The 23,721-nt window shown below is 39.1% G+C and overlaps 1 protein-coding gene across 1 annotated transcript; it reads left to right on the top strand.

Moving 5' to 3' along the window:
- The first annotated feature begins 10,268 nt into the window (after positions 1–10,268).
- LOC140951837 (acyl-CoA dehydrogenase family member 11-like) lies at positions 10,269–23,554 on the top strand. Its single transcript, XM_073401191.1, has 15 exons — positions 10,269–10,567; positions 12,342–12,574; positions 12,908–13,007; positions 13,688–13,814; positions 14,592–14,737; positions 15,365–15,439; positions 16,744–16,818; positions 18,175–18,269; positions 18,384–18,483; positions 18,874–19,014; positions 19,176–19,268; positions 19,372–19,449; positions 20,421–20,613; positions 21,474–21,540; positions 21,635–23,554. The coding sequence occupies exons 1-15, from the start codon at positions 10,292–10,294 to the stop codon at positions 21,753–21,755; spliced, it is 1,920 nt and encodes a 639-aa protein (XP_073257292.1). The 5' UTR covers positions 10,269–10,291; the 3' UTR covers positions 21,756–23,554.
- Positions 23,555–23,721: the final 167 nt, after the last annotated feature.

Here is a 23,721-nt window from a genome sequence, read left to right as displayed (position 1 = left end):
AGTTGTGAAAACTAAATAGATTGAGACATTAATAAAGCTTTTACTTACTTACTTACTTTCTGTTTCCTGCATGCTTCCTTTCTATCTTTTCCATTTCGTCAGTCAAAAATCTTCTGGCCAAGTACAAAATATGGTGTGCCATCAAATTGTATAGTTTGGTCCTCCCACATAACTTTGTGTGAAGACGCTAATGGGTCTGATTGAAAAACCTCTAGTAAGTACAGTTTCTCTCTGATATATGAATAAAAAGCTATGTGGTCTTTTTCCTGATTACTTTTGAAAATCTCTTATTTGAAGACAATAGCCCCACGGATCATGTATTACTGTGAAGTGAGTTAAGTATTTATATTTTGATTTGTGAATCAGTTTTCAAAGGAAGCAGGGGGCTTCAGGTGTAAGCACAAGGGGAATCCCTCGTGATAGCATATATGAGGATATACCCGAAAGGGGTACCTTTTCAGGCTTCAAATGAAAGGGTGACCAGGTTTTCACAAGAGTGGAGTATATGAAGGGGCAACAAAATATGTTGTATGATTTTGAATAAAAAGGATCAGGGTGAAGGATAAGGAGACTTACTCTTACTATCAGTGATATCTTCATGCCAAGGATAAGTTGAGTAGGTATGTGCAAGGGGTAAATTTTTCTTGTAGCAAAAGGTGTATAAGGGACTTTGCCATAATTACCTCGAAGAGGGGTTGGGATACCAGATGGGGGCAAAGGGAAAAATCACAACCTTGCTCAGAGAGAAGTTGCCTGGACAACAGGTGTTATTGGGGGAGCTCAGACAAGTTTTGAACTTTTTGAAAGGACTGTTGAACTTTCTTGTGGCAAATAGTTCTCCCCCACACCCCCTCCCACCAGTCGCTGAGAAGGTAGAGATGACTAACTGTTTCTTAATCTGTAAAAGCCAGTCACCATTAGCGCGGAAAATACTGGTTTGCGAGCAGAGGCAGAGAGATCACAGGAGGGTACCCAACAACAATCACATTTTTGAATATCCCTGGAATTTAGTTTAGCGGCAAAATGCAACGCGCAGTTTCATTTAAAAAATTCAGCCAGTTAAAAAGTGATATATTGGCCTGTCCATGTAAGACGTTTAGTCTCAAAAAAGATTCAGAACTGAAAGGGGGGGTTCCCCCCTGACCCTCCCACTGGCTCTGCGACTGGGATTAAAGCGGGTAAACATCAACGCAATGTTTTGTTTTGTTTTTTATTCCCTGAACTGGCTCTATTTTTTCCTTCATCTTTTATGCAGTAGGAAAGGAATGCCTATGTTAAGTGTTAAGACAGTGCTACTTTGCTTTGTGCCTGAGCAAGGCATCCAACATGCAGGGAAGCAGTGGAGGAGGATGTAGGTCTTAAAAATAATATTATCCCCTTATCCTGAGAAAAGACCCAGTCTTTCCCTTCTTGTAGTCAAGCTGGCACTTGTATACAAACATATACCTGCACTCCCACTTCACCTGTCCCTTTCACCCCTGCTTTCCCCTGGAACATTCATATACTTCGATATCCTTTGTAAAAACCTCAAACTCCCTTTGTTTTTCACATAGAAATCAGCCTTAATTTGTAACGTCGCATTTGGCAATTTTATCTGATGAGTGCCACTCTGGTTGAGTACTACAAAACTAAATAGCAATAAAATGCCCTAAAAATAAATATGTAAAAACACACCAATGTTCCCAAAGTTTTTTTTTCCACCATCCAAGGGGTGAAGGATAATTTTGTTCTTATCTCCCATTCTTTAACCATTTCATCACCTTTATGGCATTGGAGCACATAACCAAACATGTTGGATATCTGCTTGTCGAAGAGGGTGGAAAGATATTGTGATGCAGTTCCTACATCACAAGCCATTGCTCAAAGAGCAGGAAAAATGAATAAACCCATACCCGCCAAATTTACATGTATTGAAATTTGAATCCCCTGCCAAAATGATCACCGAAAGGCGGTTTGAGTTATGGAAACAAAGTCACGCAGGGTACTATCAACTTGCTTCCATAGCTGGAAGCGCCCGAATAAGTCAGTATATAAAAAAGCGACTTACAGACCGTACTTGAGGTGCTACAAACTTGAAGCACTTTAATAGTTTTATATTAATAACATTCCAAGGAAAAAATGAATCAATCGGAGGTATTAAACCATAGAACTGGCATGTAAACAAACGGTCTAAGAATATCGGCAGTTCGGCAGTTCAGCCTGAACTGTTGTTATGCGTGATCGGAATTCATTCCCAGGCTCTTCTCTCCAAGGGCAGTTTGAGATATGGAAACAAGCGTTTACCGTTGTGTAGCATGGTAGATGTTGTGCCACAAAGTAAATCTACCGAGTTGTGAAGCTCGATGGCCGTTGTGCCACAAAGTAAATCTACTAAGATGTGAAGCTCAATGGCGCCATTTCAACATGACTTGTGATATTTTTGGAACGAGACAAATGAACATTTTAGGTCTATGTTAATTATTCGGAAAAACTTATAAACAGCCTACAATAGCTCCACTCAAGTCACTGAAATCAACACACGCGACCAAATTACTGCACTTGTTGAGACGAACCATACGATATCACTAGCCTTCAAGACTTTTTCACAATGCTACACTGTTTAAATAAAGGTTTTGCTAAAAGCAACCCTTACTTTTAAAATATGCCATGATCATTAATCTATCGCAACAACCATCCATCCCTCCCCTCAACTGCTACCTGTATGCCTAACAAACACATATTGAACGCACTCTCCTAAGCTCCGATTACTCCTAGTTATTATTATTATTTCAGGACAACTCGGATTAATATTAATCCGTGGATTATAATAATAATAGATTATAATATGGTTATTATAATCCGGTAATAGATTATTATAATCCAATAATAGATTATTATAATCCAGCAATAAATTATTATAATCCAGTAATAGATTAAGGCACGGCAAAAATTGGAAGGATTAGATTATTATTAATAATAATCATCCGGATTAATATTAATCTCTATTATAATCCAGATCAGAGCTATGACAGACAAACTGCAGACATTACACGCTGAACAAGGGACTGACGGCACATAACACTGATCACATCAGTCACACGATCACTTGCATATGTTAGAGCTGGTAGCGATGTTGAGCCTAGAAGTAAATGAAAAGGAACAAGCGCCTCTAGGCCAGCGAATCCGTGCGGTGAGCATGTGTTTTTACAAAAAAATTCAGTTGCAACTGTATTACCAGCAGAGCTGAGACAACTGCCGACTTCTGCTACTAAAATATAATAACGTATAATAAGGAGTGCGGTTATTGACTGAATGTAATTAAGAGTTTTGTTCACAAACTACTAGCACAAGTAGCAAATTCGTCGTGGTTAGAATAGAATATTTTCTTTATTGAGAGACTTGTACAAATTTGAGCTATGTGGGATTATATTTATCAGATTAATATTAATTCTTATCGTTTAAGGTACGGCTCAAAGCTCAGTTATGGATTATAATAATCTATTACTGGATCTAATATTAGGATTAATATTAATCTGATTAATATTAATCCTACATAAGATTAATAGTAATCCTAATTGATCAAGGCACGGCTCAAACCTCAGTAATGTATTATAATAATCTATTACTGGATTACAATAATCTATTACTGGATTATAATAATCTATTACTGGATTATAATAATCATTAGGATTAATATTAATCCGATTAATATTAATCCGAGTTGTCCTGTTATTTATACACCGGACTGGGCTTCCCTGTGGTATACTTTCACCAGGAAACTTAAAAGTCAAGTCAAGTCAAAGGACTTCACTTTAAATTCAAGATTGCTTCGAATCTCTCAATAATTATTCAAGAATAAGTTTTCCTATTTTACGAGAAAATTTAAAACAAATCATAGGATAATAAACAGGCAGTTTGAACTTGCCAGAACAAAATCTTATTCTATGATTTGTTTTAAGTTTTCTTCTTAAAATAAGAAATCTCAAACTTAGAGTGCTTGATATTATGTTAACCTGAGAACCGCAGCTGTATTGGCTTTCGTTACTTTTAGGGGACCATAGCTTTCTAGAGGAAAACAAGTAAGGGCACGAGCAAAATGACAAGTTTAAAACGACAAAAAAAATAATGTCATATCAGTTCGACAAAAAAGAACAAATTAATGAAGTGCAAATGCTGGTCATTCTTGAAAGCATCTTTTAGCCACAAACCATGAATGTCTCAGTCGGGACATTTCTTTGTAATTTTTGGGATTTTAGGCAATTTACCATAGATTCAGGTGAGAATAATGCAGAAAACAACTAAAAGAGATTCATGTTTTTTTTCTTGTTCTACATTTTACATTTGGCATATAAATTCGTCACATTCTCACATAAACTCGTCATTTTGCTCATGCATGCAGTAAGCTTTTTCCTCTATAAAGCTAAGGTCCCCTAAAAGTACCGAGCCAACGTATTTGCGGTCGTTACTTCTAAAACACCAGATGCTCTCGCAGGCTAGGTATACAGCTATTTCGAGAGAGGTTGTCGGAAAAAATGTGCACGCAACAATCCTGAAAGGTAATATGGGATGTTGGTCAATACACTGTTCCTGACATATTGAGTTGTTGACCCTACTTTTGTTACTTTCCTTTAGTACTCGCAAACAGACGTCCAAGACCTCTCGTGCTATTCTTTCACATTTCTTCGAACAACAGTGAACTCAAAACCACCCACAATCCCTTTGGCGATTGTCGCGTGCACTTTTTCCGACAACCTATCTCGAAATAGCTGTATGTATATTAAGTAAAATCCAACTAATAGTCTATTATCAATTCTGGGTTCTGATTGGTTGAGGTACTACTAGGCTATATATTATAGCTCTCTAGTAGCAAAGAGCGCCGGCTTTGAAAACCAAAACAATCGCGGCTGAATCGCGTTTTGTTAGCTAAACATGTTTTGTCGCGATATTTTTAACCAACTCGTTAGATTTTACTGAATCAATTATTCCTCTCACCCTCATGGCCTCTGAGTCAATATAGCCCATTCGGCCTTCGGCCTCATGGGCTATTGACTGAAAGGAATAACTGTTAATAAGGTTGAGTAGAAATAGAAAATAAAAAGCAGAAAGCAAGCCCATCCAAGCTTACAGTTGTAGTAGAACAAAATACAGTAGTCAGTGGCAAGTCTATTAAAACTTACATCGTGTTTTCACGCCCGAACTTCTTCTTCACGTGCATCGCTCCCCGATGATTGAATTCTTTTTTTGTTCCTCGGAAACTCTGGCTCTTTCTTTAACTTTAGTCAAACGCATAAATGGTCAGGTATTCTTACGTGCCTTTCTCTCCAGAAAGGTGTGTATTCCTTTCGAACAAACGAATAAATACAGAGTTGACTCTCCCTCTGTGCTCACCATCCGCCATCCATGTGTGCACTTGTGTGCACGAACGCTCGAAGGAGGTAGACTGGTTTCCATACGCTGATTGGAGAATTTTGATCACATGGCCTTAGCGCGCGGAAAATGAAAACGAAAGATGAACCCGTAGTGTGTGATTCAGGGCGGAAAAACGTTCTGAGCAAGCTTCTGCGCATCCCTTATCACAGGCTCAAGGCGCGAATTTTCTGTGTGTTGTCAGACTGTGTTTGTTTGTTGCTGGAGTTCTTTGAGTGAAATGCACGAGGTGCAAATGTTGGCTACCTGAAAAGCATTTTTATTTGACAAGTTTACTTTTTTTTCGTCGCTTGAAAATTACTTTGGATTCAGAACAACCAATGTTAAAGGAAAAACGGATCATTCCGTCAGTCTGAGGTGGAATAAAGGTTTTTGAACATTTCTAAAGAGGCGAGTATTTTTTCTGATTGTGCATCCGATTAATTTATGAGTTGATTTCGCCTGGTTGAATTAAAACCCGCTTCTATTCTGTTATTAGTAGTTACGATTACTTTTTTTACATGCCCAGATTTATTACCTTTGCAGAACCAGCCTTATCATTGTCTTCAATCAAAGAACTATTTTGCTGTTATAACGCATCAGAGTGAACAAACTTGTGCGCTTATTAAACTTTCTCTGAAATAGAAGGCCAGCAAGCTTACTCAAGATCATTTTTCTGTTGCTCAAGTAATAATAGTCGGAGTTTTTTTTCATTTTTCATTACATAGTTTTGTTTTCCAGTACACTGTGAAAGTTTCTGTTCTTTATAAGAATAACTTTCTGTACGCAAATTATCCTTTTCACTCGCTGTGAAGTAGAGAACGACAACTGCTGGCAGTGACTTCAAAACAACTGACTCTTTTCCCGTAAACAATTGCTGCAGCTGGATTTGACTGAGGCGAGCAAAACAAACCCTTATGTGTAATTTTCTGTATTTTCTAATGATCGGCTGAGTTTAATCTGCTTACTGTAGTAAACGAAGACCCTCGCATGGACCAGTTAAGCTTTTTGAAAATAGCTTAATGGTGAATCATGGCTTGGCTGCCAAGTTGCAACTGATCTTTTGCTTTTAAGATCTTTGGGTACGTTGTTCCTCATTGTCAGCAAGAAGTTTTTGTAATAATGCAACTTTAACTTTGTTTGAATGAAATCCTACTTACGCGTAGGTTTTTGACAGATGTTATGCGTGCTTAACTTGACAACACAAAGCAAAATTTATATATCTGCGCGAAACGAGCAAGTTTAAAGAACTATAGTTGCTTTGAAACCGATTTTTGGGAAGATTTTACTAGATTAAGATTGACCCTTTTTCTGCCCACATATCAACGCAATAACTTCTACATTGAGGATTTTGTTTATATTTTAGTGATCTGCGAAACTACGAGTGTCAGATCGAACGAGGGTTTTAAAATATCAGCTCGAGTGTGACAAAGTTCAGTGACTTCAAACACATTGTGGGCAAGCGTCAATTTTTTTGGGCAAATCACTGTCCAAAGATGTGTTGTTTTTGTGTCCACAGTGGATCTCCGGACCTTATATATCCAGGAACTTCCTTATATGAACACATTTTGTGAATGCATCTTGAAAAAAAGCGGACCTACGCATGCACATTTCCAGTACAATGCAAGGAAATTAATGTCGTTAAAGTCCGTTTTACCATGAGGTATTCTTCGAGAAAATTAAGTCATGAGAAGGTTATAACCACAGCTTGCAACTTTTGAAGACAAATTGCTTGTTCTTTCCTGGTTAAGAGTGGAAACATTTTATTTTTAGGCAATAAAATAATTGAAATCCCGCCATTTTTTCAAACCCCGCCAGGGGATCTGGGCAAAAAAGTTCCCGCATGCTCATTACGTTTTTCCGCCCTGAAGGTGTGTGACGGTTGCCGTGTGTGACCTCGGTGTGTTGCGTTCCAGTTTTGTCCTCGCACCTGTACGCGCTTTTATTTCTTCCAATCAAAGTATAGTCTGCTACACATCCGTTTTTAGTGTCGTCACGCAACGTTTTAATACGTGCTGCAGTAGGTGGGTGTTAAGATACTGCACAGTCGTCAGTCACAGTATATGATCATAATCAGTAAACTTTGCCATTTTAACATATAAGAAAGCACGGAATGAAGTATACCTGAAACTCGTTTGAGGAATACAACTTTTGAAACTCAGATTACAAGCTCGGAGGGTACTCAACAAATGTCAGTTTATACGGGGAGGCTCCGCCCCGAGGTCCAACCCCTTACCCTTTTATATACCATTTTTCACGAAAAAGGTACCTCTTTCGTATACCTTCTATGGACAAATTGTACCCCTTTCACAGACCTTGTTTAGAGCTTTGCATTCCTTTTAACTGCTGTAAATGCACTGTCTTTTAAATAGAAATCAATCACAAAAATAAAACTTTTCTCGACTTAGTCTTTTTGGGCCCTTTCACAGACCCAATTAGCAGATTTCCCTCCCCTTTTATATACTTCCACTAATGAAATCCCTACCCTTTCATATACCTGAAGCCTGAAAAAGATACCCCTTTGGGGGTTTCGGAGTATCGGTATCGGAACCTCTCCATATCATAGGGCCCAGGGTACCCCCGGGATTACAAGAGATTACAACACAAACACAGGGCAGGTCAATGTATGTCAAATCTTTTCAAAAAACAGAATTAATTTTTAGGACATGTTTTTGCTGATTACCCTTTCCCATTCTCTAATAAATTTGAATTTCATGCGAACACCCATAGAGTCTACAAGGGCTGCTTGTGATTTTCAATGTAATTCAAAAGAAAACCAATTACTAATTATGTCCAGTGTGTAATCTTTTTTTTATAAGTAGATGATTGTGTTATAGTTAGTCATGGTTTCCATTTTTTAGCTATATTAATCAAGTACTAATTAAATTAATCGTTATAATAAAGTACACGGTATTCGTGCATATCAAGCTTGTCCTTGCTTGTCGTCATACAGTCTAGGGGTGGAGCATACAGGATGAGGGGCACAGTGGCTCGGACTGTATATGCCATTCGTACCAGTTGTCACCCACCTTGCAAGTGTGACGAAAATTACAGTGTAATAGAAGAAAATGAAGATTTGTTAATCTTGGCTTACTACTGTAATTCCTTATTGTTGCAGTAATTGCTAAGTCTATGTTCACACTTGATAGCTGCGCCAATCTCTAAAGTAGAAAGTCACATATATTGGATACTGTAGTTGTCAATAGTATACCGTATAGCTTTTCATGTTGGCACAAAAAGGTTCCCGGTATAGTGTTTGAACTAGCCCGCTCATAAAGGGCAAAGTCAGTTTTGAAAACTTCTTCAGTCACTTACAGCGTTAGCGGATTATAGTCAATGTCGTGTCCATTCAAGATGGAATCACGAGAGATTGACTTCATGACAGTACAGTTTTCCATTTAGAGAGTAGTTTATTCAGCTTAGTAGTGAGTTCAGTTAAGGTATAACCTATCTAACACGGTGTGAACAGAAAACGTAAATTATTCAGTGTCGTTTATCACAAAAAATTCGCAAATAGACCAAAACAAAAACAATAAAATTACATGTTAAAAACGTGCTATCCTTTAGTTTTGTTCTACTCCTACATCGAAACGGCCGGCTCTAGAGGCCTGCGTATCTCATGATGTCGGGGTGGCCAATCAGTGGTACCATGAACTGAATGGGATGTAATTAGTTAATCTTACGATACAAATTATGTGTTTTTTTCTTCCCAGTAAAGGACACGTTAGAGATTTTTGGAATGGAAATAGATAATAAACTTAATTTTTCCAAACAATTATCAAATATAAGCAAAAAGTGGATTACGTAATAATCTATTTAAAACCTTACAAATCGTAATATATATTTTACCTCATGTATATTATTGCTCCTCTGTCTGCACTTTTGTGCAGCGCGCGATACAGATAAGCTAATAGCGCTAAATAAAAGAATACTTTCAGTAGTAGTACTGGTACTTTGAGATTACTAGGACCCGTCTCCAACCCATACAGCATTCTTCTTACGTGAAAAGTCAACTCTACTTCTTTTTGTGACGAGCCCGTTCAGAATTTCCTTATATTGTTGTATTAGAGTTGGTTTTTAACTCTTTTCCCGCTTAAAATATGTTTTCACTCCGATCCTCGATCCTCCTATAATATTCGTCATCTCTCAGTAAATCTAAAACAGTTTAGTTTATTTCGATACAGTTTTTCGAAGACCATACCGATAGTTTTTATTCGCCTTGACCCTTGTATCCCTAAGATCCACATACAAATTCTCCGAAGACTGATCTCCACCCATTTCCTATTAGAATAGTTGAGAGAATTTGGTTTAAAATCAACTCGGTCTCCCTTTGGTAATCAAATTAGTAATTCTCATAACCTATAGTCTTGATAATCTGAAGATGTAGTTGGGAGAAAATTGATGTTGGTCACTCTTGGAACCTATAGGGAAGTGATTTTATCCTTATCCGATCGCTATGAAATTTTCACCACTGACTGATTTGGATTTGGATCTACAGATTACCTAATTTTAATATGCTCTTTCAGCTCGTGCTAAAAAAAAATTTTGAAACCGAACATCAAAAGTTGATCACGTGATCAACTTATGCAAAAGCCTAGCCCTGTCACGTTCGCATTTGTCACAAACAAGCGTTTTGCCGTCCTCTTCTTCCTGCCGTCCTGTTGCGTATACTCACTAATAACTTTAAAAACCGTGCGCCGCAGTGACCTGAGACTTAGATATGTGGTATATTTATGAGTCTTCTGTAACATTTCATTTTCTCGGCTTCAAGTTTATATTTTTTCATTGCGTGACAGTGCCCGCACCGCCCACAAGACGTTAAGCGCGGCTGCTAAGCTACAGTCAACATGGCGACCTCTTCATTGATTTTGTTGTCCTAGGATCTTCATGTTGACGCGGTGACAAAATGTACCGAGTAAGTTTAACCGTAAGAGGATCATGGTTTCGTCATTGCTTTTATGTAAAGAAAAGCACCACAAGTAGCGCACAAGGGCTTATTGACCAGCAAAGCCAAGAGAATATTGTAAAAGGTTCAGAAGGGGTAAATTTTCTGCGATCAGAAGAAAATTCATTTGCTGCCTCTAAGAGAGGTTCGTTTTTTCAAGAAGCACCAAGACTGAGAAACCAATTTAATGGCGATTTCTTCCTGCAGTCGTACTTGAGGCGGAATCTTCCTAGTGAGGTAAGGTTGGAGCTAACACACTTGCATAATCATTGTGGGGTCACTTGTGGGGTCATCCCAAATCCAACTAGTGGTCGATAATTAATGCTGCGTTCTGATTGGTTGAGCTACTACTAGGCTATATGTTATAGCCCCCTAGTGGCGAAAAGCGTGGGCTTTTTGGTGGCAAAAAAGGATTAAAGTCTAGCTTTAAATAGCTAAATTTTTTTTATTCTCAATATTATTGACCAACTAGTTGGATTTTACTAAAACAATTATTCCTCTCGCCCTCATGGCCTCTGAGTCAATAGCCTATTCGTCCTTTGGCCTCATGGGCTATTGACTCAGAGCCCATTCGGGCTCAAGGAATAATTGTTAAATATTACACTGGAGATGAAGGTACCAGAATCATGTTTTATGAACATGTCCCAAATTCATTTCCACCCCTAAGAGGTACCAATTCAACAACAACAAATTATATAACTGGCACTGCAAATTTTAATATTAATAAAAAGTATCCTTTTGAACACTTTTTTCTCAAGGACTTTTTGAAAGTATTGTTATACTCTTCATCCTAATGAAGCGTATCAACTCTGGCGGCTGTCATTTTAGGTTTTTAGAACACTAAGCGGTACCAGTATCCACAAATTTAAACCCCTAAAAGGTATGGCAAGCAGCCCCATCACTTTTATAGGGGAGTACCCCCCTGGGTATTGTGTATGTAAAATTTTAAATTTATAAGCTTACATTAATCTCTTGTCACTTATTGACTCTTACACTATCACAACTATTTTTTATAGGGTTTAAGTGGCCAGATTGGGTTATCTTTGTTCCAGAGGTACTAACCTCTGAAGAACTTTATAATTAACCAATTAAACCTGCCCCTTTATGATCGACAACTCACCCCACAGTATGCCACCCCTCAATTACAATGCAAACACAAATGTAAGTTATCCATTTGCCAGGCATTGTGCCGCATTTTGCGTCCCAAAATGGAGAATTTAGCAGATCTGATCTGATTTGTCATTTCCTCGTTGGAGGTGGCAGAACATTTTTTTACTTTAAGGTTCCACAGCTGATGACATTCAGCAGTGAAATAAAAAAGGTAATTACCGTATTTATTCCAAAAAGCACCCGACCTCGAAGTAGTGCCCACCTCGAATAAGCACCCATCCTAAAGGCAGAAAAAGTTAATAAGCACCCAGCCTCGAATAAGTGCCCACCCCACCCCATCCCCCTTCCTCCTCCCAATGAGACACTTCCCCAAAGACAGAGTTTTCTTCAGGGACAGAGTATTTTACAGAAACCTTACTTTGTTACATCTTCGCATTTTGTTATTACCATTTACTGTTTTGTTGCAAAATAAACATTTACTACACTTGCTGAAAATGGTGGCCTCAAATAAGCACCCGCCCTCAAGGTTGAAAAATTTAGTAGGTGCCCAGACTGGTTAATCAAATATATATGGTAAAAGAACTTATTAATTTCCCACTTCTCATTCATAAACTAATATGACTTGTGTCCACATTATTTATTTTAAGCTGGCATTCCAGCCAATATATCACCCAGAAGTAGTGTTTCATACAGGCAACAATTTACTTAAGTTTCCTGTCTGGGATTCAGTTGAATTTATTTCCTCCGAGCAGCTGTGAATGCAAGAGAAAATTCCAGAGAACAATTCTGATTTTCTCATAAGAGTTTGATAAATGTGAGAGATTAGAAGTTTTCATCATCAAATAAATCCTGTTAGAATTAATGCACTGAAGGGTTTTACAGACGTCTGCTCTGTTTACAGGTGTTACAAGAAATAAGTCCTGACTTAGAAAACTTTGGACACAGAGTTGCTACTGATATACACTCCATGGGAAAAGAGTGTGAGGTTCAACCACCAAGACTTGAATATTTTGATGCATGGGGCCAAAGGGTGGACAATATCCAGACATGTCAAGGATGGAAGCAATTACATGATGTTGCAGCTGAAGAAGGGCTGATATCTATTGCTTTTGAAAGGAAATATGCCCAGTGGAGGTATTATCCTTTTTTTTGTTTACATGCTCCTAGCATTGCAATGTACATGTAAGCCAAAGGAAGTCATTTTTACAACCATGGATCAAAGTTTACAGCCAAAGTTCACAAAGCTGAACTCAAAAAAGCTGAGAGGAGCGTAGTACTCTGAACCTGTTAAATCCAGGGTGCTCAATATAATACGTGAACATGTATGAATTGTATGAAAAAAGATTTTCTAGTTGTCCAGGAGCAAAAGTTGTCTCCTAGCCACTGGTCATATAAGTTAAGATTTTTGTAATGTTCATGATAAATCCCAACATATTGTTAATTTTCTTAATGTCATTTGTTGTCAAGTCGTTTATATCAGGCTGCAAAACTTTTTATGTTTTGCCCATCATCTGGTTTGTACTCCTGTCCACTAGCGATGACTGATGGTGCAGCCAAAACAGTTGAGGTATGGAAATTATCTCTTTTCTTTGTTTAAAAGAAACCTGTAAATCAGTTACAATGGTTGTCAACTGCTTTTGTCAGAATAAGTTATTAGTCGTCATGTCACATTTACTGTATCCTAGCTAACTCCACTAATTGCTTGGGACTGAGTAGTGTGGTTACCGTTACATAGCAAATCTCCCATTTTTCCACGCACATCACCTAATCATTCCAAAACAAATGTCTTTTGAGCTTTTCTATATTATGGTAATGAATTTAGCCCCATTTTTCCAAAACCCAAAACATTTTCAATTCTAAAGTTCAAATTATTACCGCTTTTTGTAGCATTTTGTGCTTTTCCTTTTGACCTCCAAAGTTTTCTTCTGTCATGACAGTCATTGAAATCATTTAAGGGCTAGGCCAGTCTGTGTCTTATTGTTAAGAGGGAGTGGGATGGGCTGAAAATGTCGGACTGCAAAAGAGGAAGTCTCCATTTTTCCAGCTGCTACAACCATGTCTTGGTTAACCTTGGTAGGCTTTGCGGGTATCATAATTTTCCTTCATATAAATCGTGCATTATGTTTCCTTTAGGAAAGACTCTCAAACTTTTGACTTCCTGAATATTGCATTGACCTCTGCTTAAAAATTACTTAAATGCATAGATAGAAGTCTTTCAAAATGATATAATATTTCATTTGCCTGCAGGTTGCTGGTCTAACAAAGCAGCCTAGTATGTTACAGGATGCTTACAAGCATTTGATAAGCAGAGATCCCAAGACATTCTGGACTTCAGGCCAATGGATGACTGAGCGGAAAGGAGGTTCAGATGTTGGTAAGTGCTTACACTGCACACGTAGCAAATAACCATGAAGACAGAGAACAAAAGTGAAAGTGATGAAGGGGATTTATAAATCACTGGACTCAACATTGATAGAAAATAGTACATTTTTCCCTCTAGCATTTTGAACTTTTTGGTACTTACCGGTAATATGTTCTTTGACTGTTTTAAAGGGGCAGGTCAATAGTTTGTACTCAAAATCGATTTTTCAACATTTATTAATATGGAAGGGCCAGTACAATATAGACTCAGTTTACTGTGAAGTTTATTAACTGAGACCCTCAAGTTTGGTACTCCCTTAAGGTAGAAGATCAGAAGCTATTCACATAAGACTTCACCTCAACAATACCCCCTGTAGGGACAGTAGAAATGAGATTCCAGAAGCATGAATGCCAGCATCCCAGTGGTACCACAGTAGACCACTGAGAAAACAGTTTCTTCCTCGGTCAATACCAGCAACTTTAGCTACGGATTGAAACCCACCAACCGTGAGTGAGGTTTGGGTTACACGATTAATCACAAACAACCATGGTAGTACTAATACGTTGGTAAATCAACACTATTGCCTGATGAAAACCTGTCGTACATTTGATTTTCAAATAACACAAAAATTGGTTAGACACACCCTCAATTTTCTGGGAAGTGACTGTGGATTGCACTCTGGTACAATGTAACTGAACGTTCACAGGAAAATATAGCTGCAGGCTAACTAGCCAAGACAAATGAAATACAACCAGCCAGTAATCATACTACTTCTTCATATTTTTGTAGCAAATGGCACAGAGACAATAGCAGTTCCCCAGGGTGATGGCAGCACCTACAGACTGTTTGGTTATAAGTGGTTTAGCTCAGCTACTGATGCTGATATAACTCTTACACTGGCTAGAGTACAGAACCCTGATGGAACAACACAACCTGTGAGTATTGCATCTGCCTATCTAAGGTCCCAACAAGTTCTTTTTTTCTTATTGTCTTCGCCTCGCGGATTTAACAGTTACATTCGCCACTTGCATATTTCCCAAAATGCACCTTGTTTGCCCCCCAAAATTTTGCACAAGCATTTTTTCCAATTTCTCTTGGGACGGCTGTAATACCTAGGAGAAATGAAAAACAAAGGTTAAGCAAAATTTCGGTGAACAAACAAGGTGTATTATGGGAGATGTGCTTTCTTTTGGCGTGAGAGTAGGTATAAACAGTTAAAGATCAAGTTGTCGTGGGATATATGTTTTGCTCTTTCACCATCTTCATTTTTTTCTTGATTAACTCTTAGGGCCAGTTATTTAAACGAAGCCCGTTCTAAGCCATTTTCAGTTTGCCGAACGCTTTAATATAAACACCATTTATCGTAGACTAGAAAAGCATTTGTCTTCTTAAAATAACCCACTGATGAAGAGATCTGGTAGTCCAAAGTTTTCTTAAACCGCGGTTCAAGTTAGACTTTGTATAAATAACCGACCCTTAGGTTTTTCAAACCTTTATTAATCGGCCTTATAGGTAATTAAGAAAGCAAAAGTAACGTGTTTTGTGTGTTTGTGTTTTTTCAGGGAACCAAGGGCCTCACCATGTTTTTTATGCGGACACGAAATAAAGATGGGACATTGAATAACATCGAAATTCAGGTAGTGTTTAGGCTCAATAGAACTTTCCACGTTTTTTTTTTTAACTTTGACGTGGACCAGTTAAGGAAAATCCGTCAACATCGCTGGAAAAAGCGCCTTTAAATTAGTAGAGTTGCAAAGTTTGAAAGTGATTTCTTGACAACCAACGAAGATAAAGCCCCTCAAAGTAGGGAAATTTTACAGACGTTTGTATGGTGGGGAGTAAAAACTTGCTCCTCCCCCCTCACCCCACCATACAAACATTGATACATTTTCGAGTGTGGCGTGACGTATCGCCTTCAAACTTGGCAATTGTGTACTAATTTAAAGGCGTTTTTTACAGTGGCGTCGACGGATTTTCCATAACTTGTCCATGTCAAAAGTTGAAAAAGAAGGAAAAAACCGTGGAAGGTTTTATTGCATTAAATCATCTTTAGATTTATACAGGGTTCTTACTATTGTTCTAGCCTGTACCAGGCTCCGAGGGTTGCGAGATAGTCGGGTCCGCTGAATTGAGAAAGCGCGAACATGACAATAAAACGGGAGGAACCTGGGAGAGCTAGGGCGGGGGAGCCTGTAATCATTTCTTTAAACGAGCCGTTCGGGGATACCAGCTCCTGGTATACCCTCTGATTGGTCAGATTTGACAGATTATATCAACACTCTCAAAGCGGGTCGTTCCTGTCACTCAGAAAGATGGCGTGCGGCGTCCACTGCGCGTGAAATTGAGGGATCCACGATAACTTCTGTTTTGAACGAATGTTTACGAGATTTCCTGCAAATAGGAGCGCTGAGGAACAGAAGACCTGCCTTGTAAACTTGGCACGTGGAAAACATATTTTTGCAATCCTGCCGACCGGCTTCGGTCTTGCCTGATAACGAAGTGGCAATAACAGAACAGTCACAAGAAGGATTTCTTTACGCGCTCCAGTCCAGGGTCGTAAAAGAAATGATTACAGGCCCTCCTTCCTTTTTCCTTTCTCCCGCCTCGCCAACTTTTCGCGTGCCTTTTTCTTTCGCCTTTTTGCCCACTGTTTGAGAGCCTGGAACAAGTTGGTATTGTTCTGGAAGAATAATTTCTTTTCTTTGGCCTTGGTTAGATGGTCTGCGGCCTTTTCGGCAGGTAATTTCTGTGGGAGAAAAAGCATGAAAATGAGATTGGGAGCTAGTTCGTTCTTTTGGCCAAATGCTCACTCCACTGATGGCACTATCCTTTTTTTCATACGCAAACGTACGGAAAGGTTGCTCACCCATAAACACTTGGGCCTGTTATCGAAGAGCTCATAGCTATGTGTTTCTCACCAGTACTATTGATTATTTTGTAGAGACTGAAAAATAAACTGGGTACAAGACAGCTGCCAACTGCTGAACTTCTTCTTCACGGATCGCTGGCTCACAAGGTAAAGAATGTGGCGAATGTAGCTGTTGAATCCGTAATCGAGGCGAAGACAATAAAAAAGAACTTGCTGGGACCTTAGATAAGGTGCCCACAAGAGGTGATCACTTAATGCACTGTTTACAGTACTTTAGGGGAACTATTTTCGGGATTTTGGGAAGTCACTGCTTAATTGACTGCATTGTAGCACCAACTTACAGGTAAGGCAGATGCAGTACTTACAGGTTGTGTTGCCTCATCAGGGTTCTGTACGTTAGAAAAGAAAGGAAAGCAGGGGCGGATCTAGGGGGAGGGTGCAGGGGCGGATCTAGGGGGAGGGTGCAGGGGAGTGCGCACCCCCCCCCCCCCCTCCGTGAGATGACCTGCGGTTTTCTAATACAACTGGTATTCTGCAAAAAAAAACTATGTGGTTTATTGGTGTTGAAGTAGAGCAAGAGACGAGTGCACCCCCTCCTAAAAAAAATCTTGAATCCGCCCCTGGAAAGGAATACTAACTGTCTGTTAATAACCCCAATCCTCACATTTCTCTCACCTTATCATATTCCCGTTCAGTGTTGAGAATTTTAGGACGGATGTTATTATCTCGTTCACGCCCTCCTCAGTATTCAGAACACGTTTTAGGTGACATGTGAATTTGTCAACATTTAATTCCTTGCTTTTTTGCCATGGATTCAAAATGGCAAATTTGGTATATATCAAGTTCGAATGTTATTATTATCGTCCTGTTTTGTTGGATTCAAAGGAATCTCTCGTCCCTGAGCCCAGTTTAACGTCTATGTAAGCTGAGAAAACAGCGGACATTTCGTGAGGCTACGACTGGTTTCCTCGCGAAATGCTTTCTGAGGATCTGGGTAGTGATACGTCATCAGTATCAAATTTTTTTTGCGTTCGTTCTCCAGTTGGTGGCGTCACGCAATGTCGGCGTTTTTCTTCAGGCTAACGTATTATATGTTCCGGCTCAATGTTATCCCTGGTTTATGTTTACAGTCGAACCTTTATATAACGGCCCTGTATTAAGCGGCCAGTTTTCAAAGTCCCGATTTTTCGCTCATACAAACGCTGTATTTGTTACCTGTATTAGGCGGCCACCTCTATTAAGCGGCCGCGGCCACCCTGTAGCAGTCCTATCAGTTTGTCTTTCTTTGTTATTTTGCTCGCAGGCTATCAAGTCCCGAGGGTGGCCGTTATATAAAGGTTCGACTGTATTTTCCTTTGTTTTAAACTCCAAAGCAAGGCAAAATGAAAGTTTAAAACAAGGATAAAATTGAACCACAGCACCTATATTAGCTATGACATCCGTTAAAAACACCCACGTTCAAAATTGCTACATTAAATTGCTTGTTTTGTTGAATATTCCTAGATGTCTGAAGAAGGCCGAGGAGTACCCTGCATCTCCGACATGTTAACAGTAACGCGCTTTCACAACAGTATATCTGCAGCTGGAATTATGAGAAGGTAAAAAAAAAATACTCTCCTTTGTTTCTGGTGCGTTGTTGTTGTTATGTATTCTGTTGAGCATTCAGTGCTGTGTCTTTTTCCCATGTTACTTTCAGAATCCTTTCATTTCAGGATTATGACTCTGGCTCAGGATTACTGTGTTAGAAGATCAGTATTTGGTAAATTACTGGTAAACCATCCTCTTCATATGCAGACACTGGCTAGAATGGAGGTAACATGTTTCACTTGCCGCCTTGTATATGTTGTAGTTAATTTTTATTTTTCTGTTGTTTTTGGGTATGGAAATGCAGCTAATGAATTTGAGACAACGGAAAAATAAAAATTGACTGAATAATCTAAATTCATACTGGGCTTCGAGGATGAAGGGTATAAAACAATCCCTGAATCGCAATACAATGCAATTTTCTTACGTTGTTATCCCCTCAACCTCGGAGCCAAGTATGAATTTCAACGATTAAAATAATTCGAGACTGGCTTATTACACAGCTTGTCCAACATAGTGACACGTGCGCGCAGACTTAGTATCCTGGTGAGGGTTGAAGATAAACGCCGTACTGTCAAGCTTTAATTCTACTGAGAGTTTAATTTTGTTTTTGATCAGGTGGAGACCCGTGCAGCCTTTCTACTCACAATGGAGGTCGCTCTTCTGCTTGGTAAACAGGAGTGTAATGTGTCCTCAGATGAAGAGGTGCATCTTTTGAGACTCTTAACACCAATCGCAAAACTGTACACCGCAAAACAGGTGAGTCAGGTACAAACACCAGATTCTGAGCGTGAAAATAGTGTTAATTGATTGTGCTCGCGAGGCGCCCAAATGTCCCTTTCCCCTTGTAACGCGTGCCACGCAGACTAACTCTTTTAGGGAACTGTTAAGTAAGCAAGGATCCTATCATTTGTTTCCAGTCCATGCAGGTGACCTCAGAAGGCTTAGAGAGTTTTGGTGGCCAAGGGTACATAGAGGACACAGGTTTACCAGGTTTAATGAGAGATGCACAGGTAACGCAAGTTATAGCAGACAGTGCGTACCGTTCTGAAGGCTTGACTCTTTTATTTTGCAAATTTTTCAGTGTAACTACATTTGACTTACTGTATTTTTAAGGTATTGCCTATCTGGGAAGGAACAACCAACGTTCTGTCATTAGATGTACTTAGATCCGTGTTCAAAAGCGAAGGACGGGTAAAGTGCTGTTACTGCTTACATTAGAGGCCTTTTGTTTTGAAGACGAGAACGACTACGAGTACGAGGTTTTTTTTAAAGTTTTTTCGCGTATTGTCAAGAATAGGCCGCAAGGAATGTTTCATTGTATATATATATATATTTTTTTCACCAGAAAAGCTAGCACTGTTATCTTTATTGAAGGAGGTTAAGCCCTCTCCTGATCGAAACATGATAAAACTTGAAACTTTTGATAACTTGTTTCCCCGAGTCCGCCATTACGACATTCTCTCAATCAAAGCCAGGGAATTGAAAGCTGAGAGTATACGGTCCCAACAGACCGTTCGCAGTATGAACGGGACCTAAAACGCCTAGCAGTAGAATGACGACGGCTACCTCGTTTTCCCGCCAAAATGACGCTGGCTCACCCGCGAGCACAACTTAGCACTGAGAAAATGTCGTACTCGTAGTCTCACTTGTCTTAGAATCTAAAGGTCTCCCTTAATTTCATCTGAACAACGAGCTTTTGCTGTGCCTTTCTAATGACAGGGAAAGTTAAAACGCTAGTGGGCAGAGTAGGACAAACACCCAGGGTGTTGAAAGGGCAAAAGTACTGCCTTTGCTTTGCAAGAAACCCTCTACTTATCCAGCCACGCATTTTTTGTTTTTGTTTTTGCACTTTCCATCGGATACCGGACTTTCTCGCCCAATGCCCGATACGGGCACAAAGCTGCCATTCTAAGCGGTCACACCATTCCACCTGACGTTCTAGCCGGGGGTGTGCAAAGCAAAGGTAGTACTTTTGCTCTTTCAACACCCTGGGTGTTTGTCCTACTCAGCCCACTAACGTTTTAACGTGTCCTGTCATTGTAGCCGGTTTTTTCGGCCGTTTACTTGTCTCACGAGTCAGCAAAAACTGTATACGGGACTGTCTGCCCATTCTGAGAAGTAGTGATTCAACATTAGATTACCTTGACTTCTTGACTTCACAGGTCTTGAAGGCATTCCACGCTTGTGTGTCGGAAAAGCTGTCAAAGGCATCCTCATCCTGCCCTGCTCTGAAGAGTTTACGTGAACAAGTTCAATCTTCAATGAACAGTCTGCTGTCTCCCAGAAACCACGAGCTACTCTCTGACTCGCTACTAGCGCGTGATCTGGCTTTTAGCTTGGGAAGGATCTACATAGGTATGCTGTGTAACTACCCCAGTTTGTTGTTGTTGTTGTTGTTTTTGCATCACTTATACGATTAATCTGTTTACACTACGAGTAAACCGAGCTAACTATGATTCTCCTTTCTCTCTGGTATCGTTTTTCACGCGCACTTTGTTCCCTGAGAAAATAAGGTAGTGTATATATACTCCGTAACAATTTCACTGAAAGCTTTACGATTTCTTATTTACACTCTATGAGAGTGTTTGTTCACAATCCCCAATTTTTCCGTGTGAAGATAGATTGTCGAGATGGTCAATCGCTGCATTCAAGAGGCCACTGTCGACGGTAAAACTCATATCAAAACCAACCCCATATTAAGCGTACACTCTTTGTTAAGTGGACGAGTGGGTTAGTTTGTTTCGAACATTTTTCCCATAATTTCTGGCACAACGAAACTGTGTTTAGCGGACCGCTCTATCAGGGGACAGCAGCGAAGTTTCCGTAAGTTTCTAGCATCCCACCCCAGTGGATTACTTAAAAAAGTTTCAAACAGGGAGGTTCCGGCCCGAGGTCCAACCCCTTACCCTCTTATAATACCATTTTTTGTCAGAAAAATGTATCCCTTTCCTTTTCGTTCCATCAATAAATGGTACCCCTTTCACAGACCTAGTTTAGAACTTTGCATCCCCTTTAACTGCTAATATGTATTGTCTTTAAAGAATGATTAAATCTCAAAGCCAGAACGTTTTCTCGTCTCCTTCAAAGCCATAAAATGCATCTAGTAGCCCTATTGGGCCTTTTTACCCACCGAAACGATACATTTCCCTACCCTTTCAAATACTTCAACAAGTGAATTTAGTTTTCTCCTAAAATTTGATTGCTATTTCTTCCAGCGTCGTTATTTGTCGAGCATGTTTCATGGAAAGAGGCCAATGAAAGAGATATTGAAGCCGCCAAAAGGTAGGATAATAATAAAACTGTAAGTCAACGGTAAATTTGTTAAGAATGAATGGTTCAAAGCAGAATTAAAAGAAACATTTTTATAAACCTTTAGGTGGTGTCACCAAGACTTGACCCCAGTCCTTACGCAACTCAGAAACAACGCGTACGGCGCTAAGAGTTCTGCTTGTGACCTGGCACTGGTTATGGAGGGACATCCGGAGTTAGTCATTTAAGAAATGTGACGATCTTTTATTAAAACACAAGCTTGTGACAGCAACTCCCATTTCTCTCACGTCCATGAACATACTGAAAAAATCTTCGGCCCTCCTCACGTGTAAGTAGGAGACAACAACTGAAGATGAACATCTACTACTGTACTTACCGATTTACTCAGCTACTTGCTTAGCTGCCATGAGCCGAGTAGCTACCTATTTATGTAACTTTATTGACTTGGTTATTGCCTCATTCATATCTACGTACGTGCCAAGCCGCTTCCGTCTCGGTTATATTCGACTTCACCTTTGAAATGTGAGCAACACATGTTACAAACTCCTTTTGGCTACATCATGGATAATAGAAAGACTGGCTACATGTAGGATTAGCCAAACTAAACACGTCATTTGGCCATAACAGTAAAGAAAAGTATTTTGCCGCATGTCATGAACACGTAAAATTTGTGGCTATCAATTGGCTAGAATTTTTACTGTGCCATATCCTCAAACTTTTGTTATTTGTATTGACGGTTCAAGCTTTCTCGCTATAATATAGCAGGCTGTCTCATTCTTGTATAATTCTGAGAGAAAACGTTTTTTTCTTTTGAAGGAAACTGAATTTACAATGGACTTTATAAGTAATATATGTTAACTGCACAGTAAGATCAAATGAAGTGGATATTTTTTTAATATTGAAGCCCATATATTTATCTCGACCGGTTAATTTATTACTTTAGTACGTATGTTCTACCAGTTGCATGGTAATATAAGTACTTGTCTGGAAAAAAAAACAGGATTGCCTCTGTGCCTCTCTTTCATCACCTTCTCAAGTGGGAGGAAAAATCGTTTTAAATGTCGAGAAAAAAAAATGTCACGGTGTATAGAATTGTTGTACAAAAGAATACTTGGGAAAGTAAATTCTTATAAGTTACAACATGAAATACTTATAAGTTTCAAATTCTTATAATTCTTATAAGTTACAGAAAAGCCATGTGAATATAAGCATGGATTTTGCGCGCTCACATCCAAACAGATAATATTGCCTTTAGCATGAGGGCACTTTATACATATCGTTGACTGGGTTGAGATTTATTTTAAGTAATTATATTTGTTTGGAGGGACGATGATTAAAGAAGATGTACGCATGCCTGTTGTGGAGGTGACCGCTGGCCAACAGTCACTGTACAAATCATGCGTGGTGTAGGGCAGGGAAAAACCAAGAAAGTACAAGCGGACACCTTGTTTTGTCCTGGAGCTGTTCACAGCTACCTCTTCCCCGTCCCCACAGCTATATGCACTTTCTTAGTTTTCGCTTGTCTTGTTAAGATGGAGTTTGCAGTCACGAATTCGCCGTTTAAAGGTCTTTAAATATTAACAATTTGAGTTTGAGAGCAGTGTAGTGAATGCGTACTAGTCCCATTCAAAGGAAGTTTTTGTAGTTATAAAGGTTTTCAGGATTTATTGTATCAAAGGCAAGATTAAAAAGATAGAGCAAATGCTGAGTTGTTAAAGTTGTCATGTAATTATATATTTGAACTTTATAATAAGGATAGACCTTGCAAAATTCTCTTTATCGAGAATTTTCTTGTTAAATAGCGCTAAAATCACGATATTAGAGGTCTAGGTTTGGTAGCAACTACATCTCAAGACCAGCAACAGAATTTTCCAAAAATTCCCTTTTTATTGTGATATATAAAATATATTCAGTTTAAATACTATTTATTACAAGGTACCCATGCTATTAAAAAGTCATGCTTTTCATTTCAGTTTCATATAAAATTCTTTTTCTTTGTTTCCTTTCCCTCCCTTATTTTTGAAAACATCACTGATTGAAACCAACGTTGATTCACCCGATCAGTTAACAAATGACGGAAATCAGGTAAAAAAGTGGACAAAGTTCAGAAAAACGTTTGTTCGAGAAATCGTGCGGTCATTCCAAACGAGTTAAACAGACGCGTGCAAGCAGCTCCTTATTGGCTAGTTCAGA

The sequence above is a fragment of the Porites lutea genome, chromosome 11 (assembly GCF_958299795.1).
Source record: "Porites lutea chromosome 11, jaPorLute2.1, whole genome shotgun sequence".
Lineage (NCBI taxonomy): Eukaryota > Metazoa > Cnidaria > Anthozoa > Scleractinia > Poritidae > Porites > Porites lutea.
Note: the sequence above shows the minus strand (reverse complement) of the source record. Positions and strands in the feature narration are given on the sequence as shown.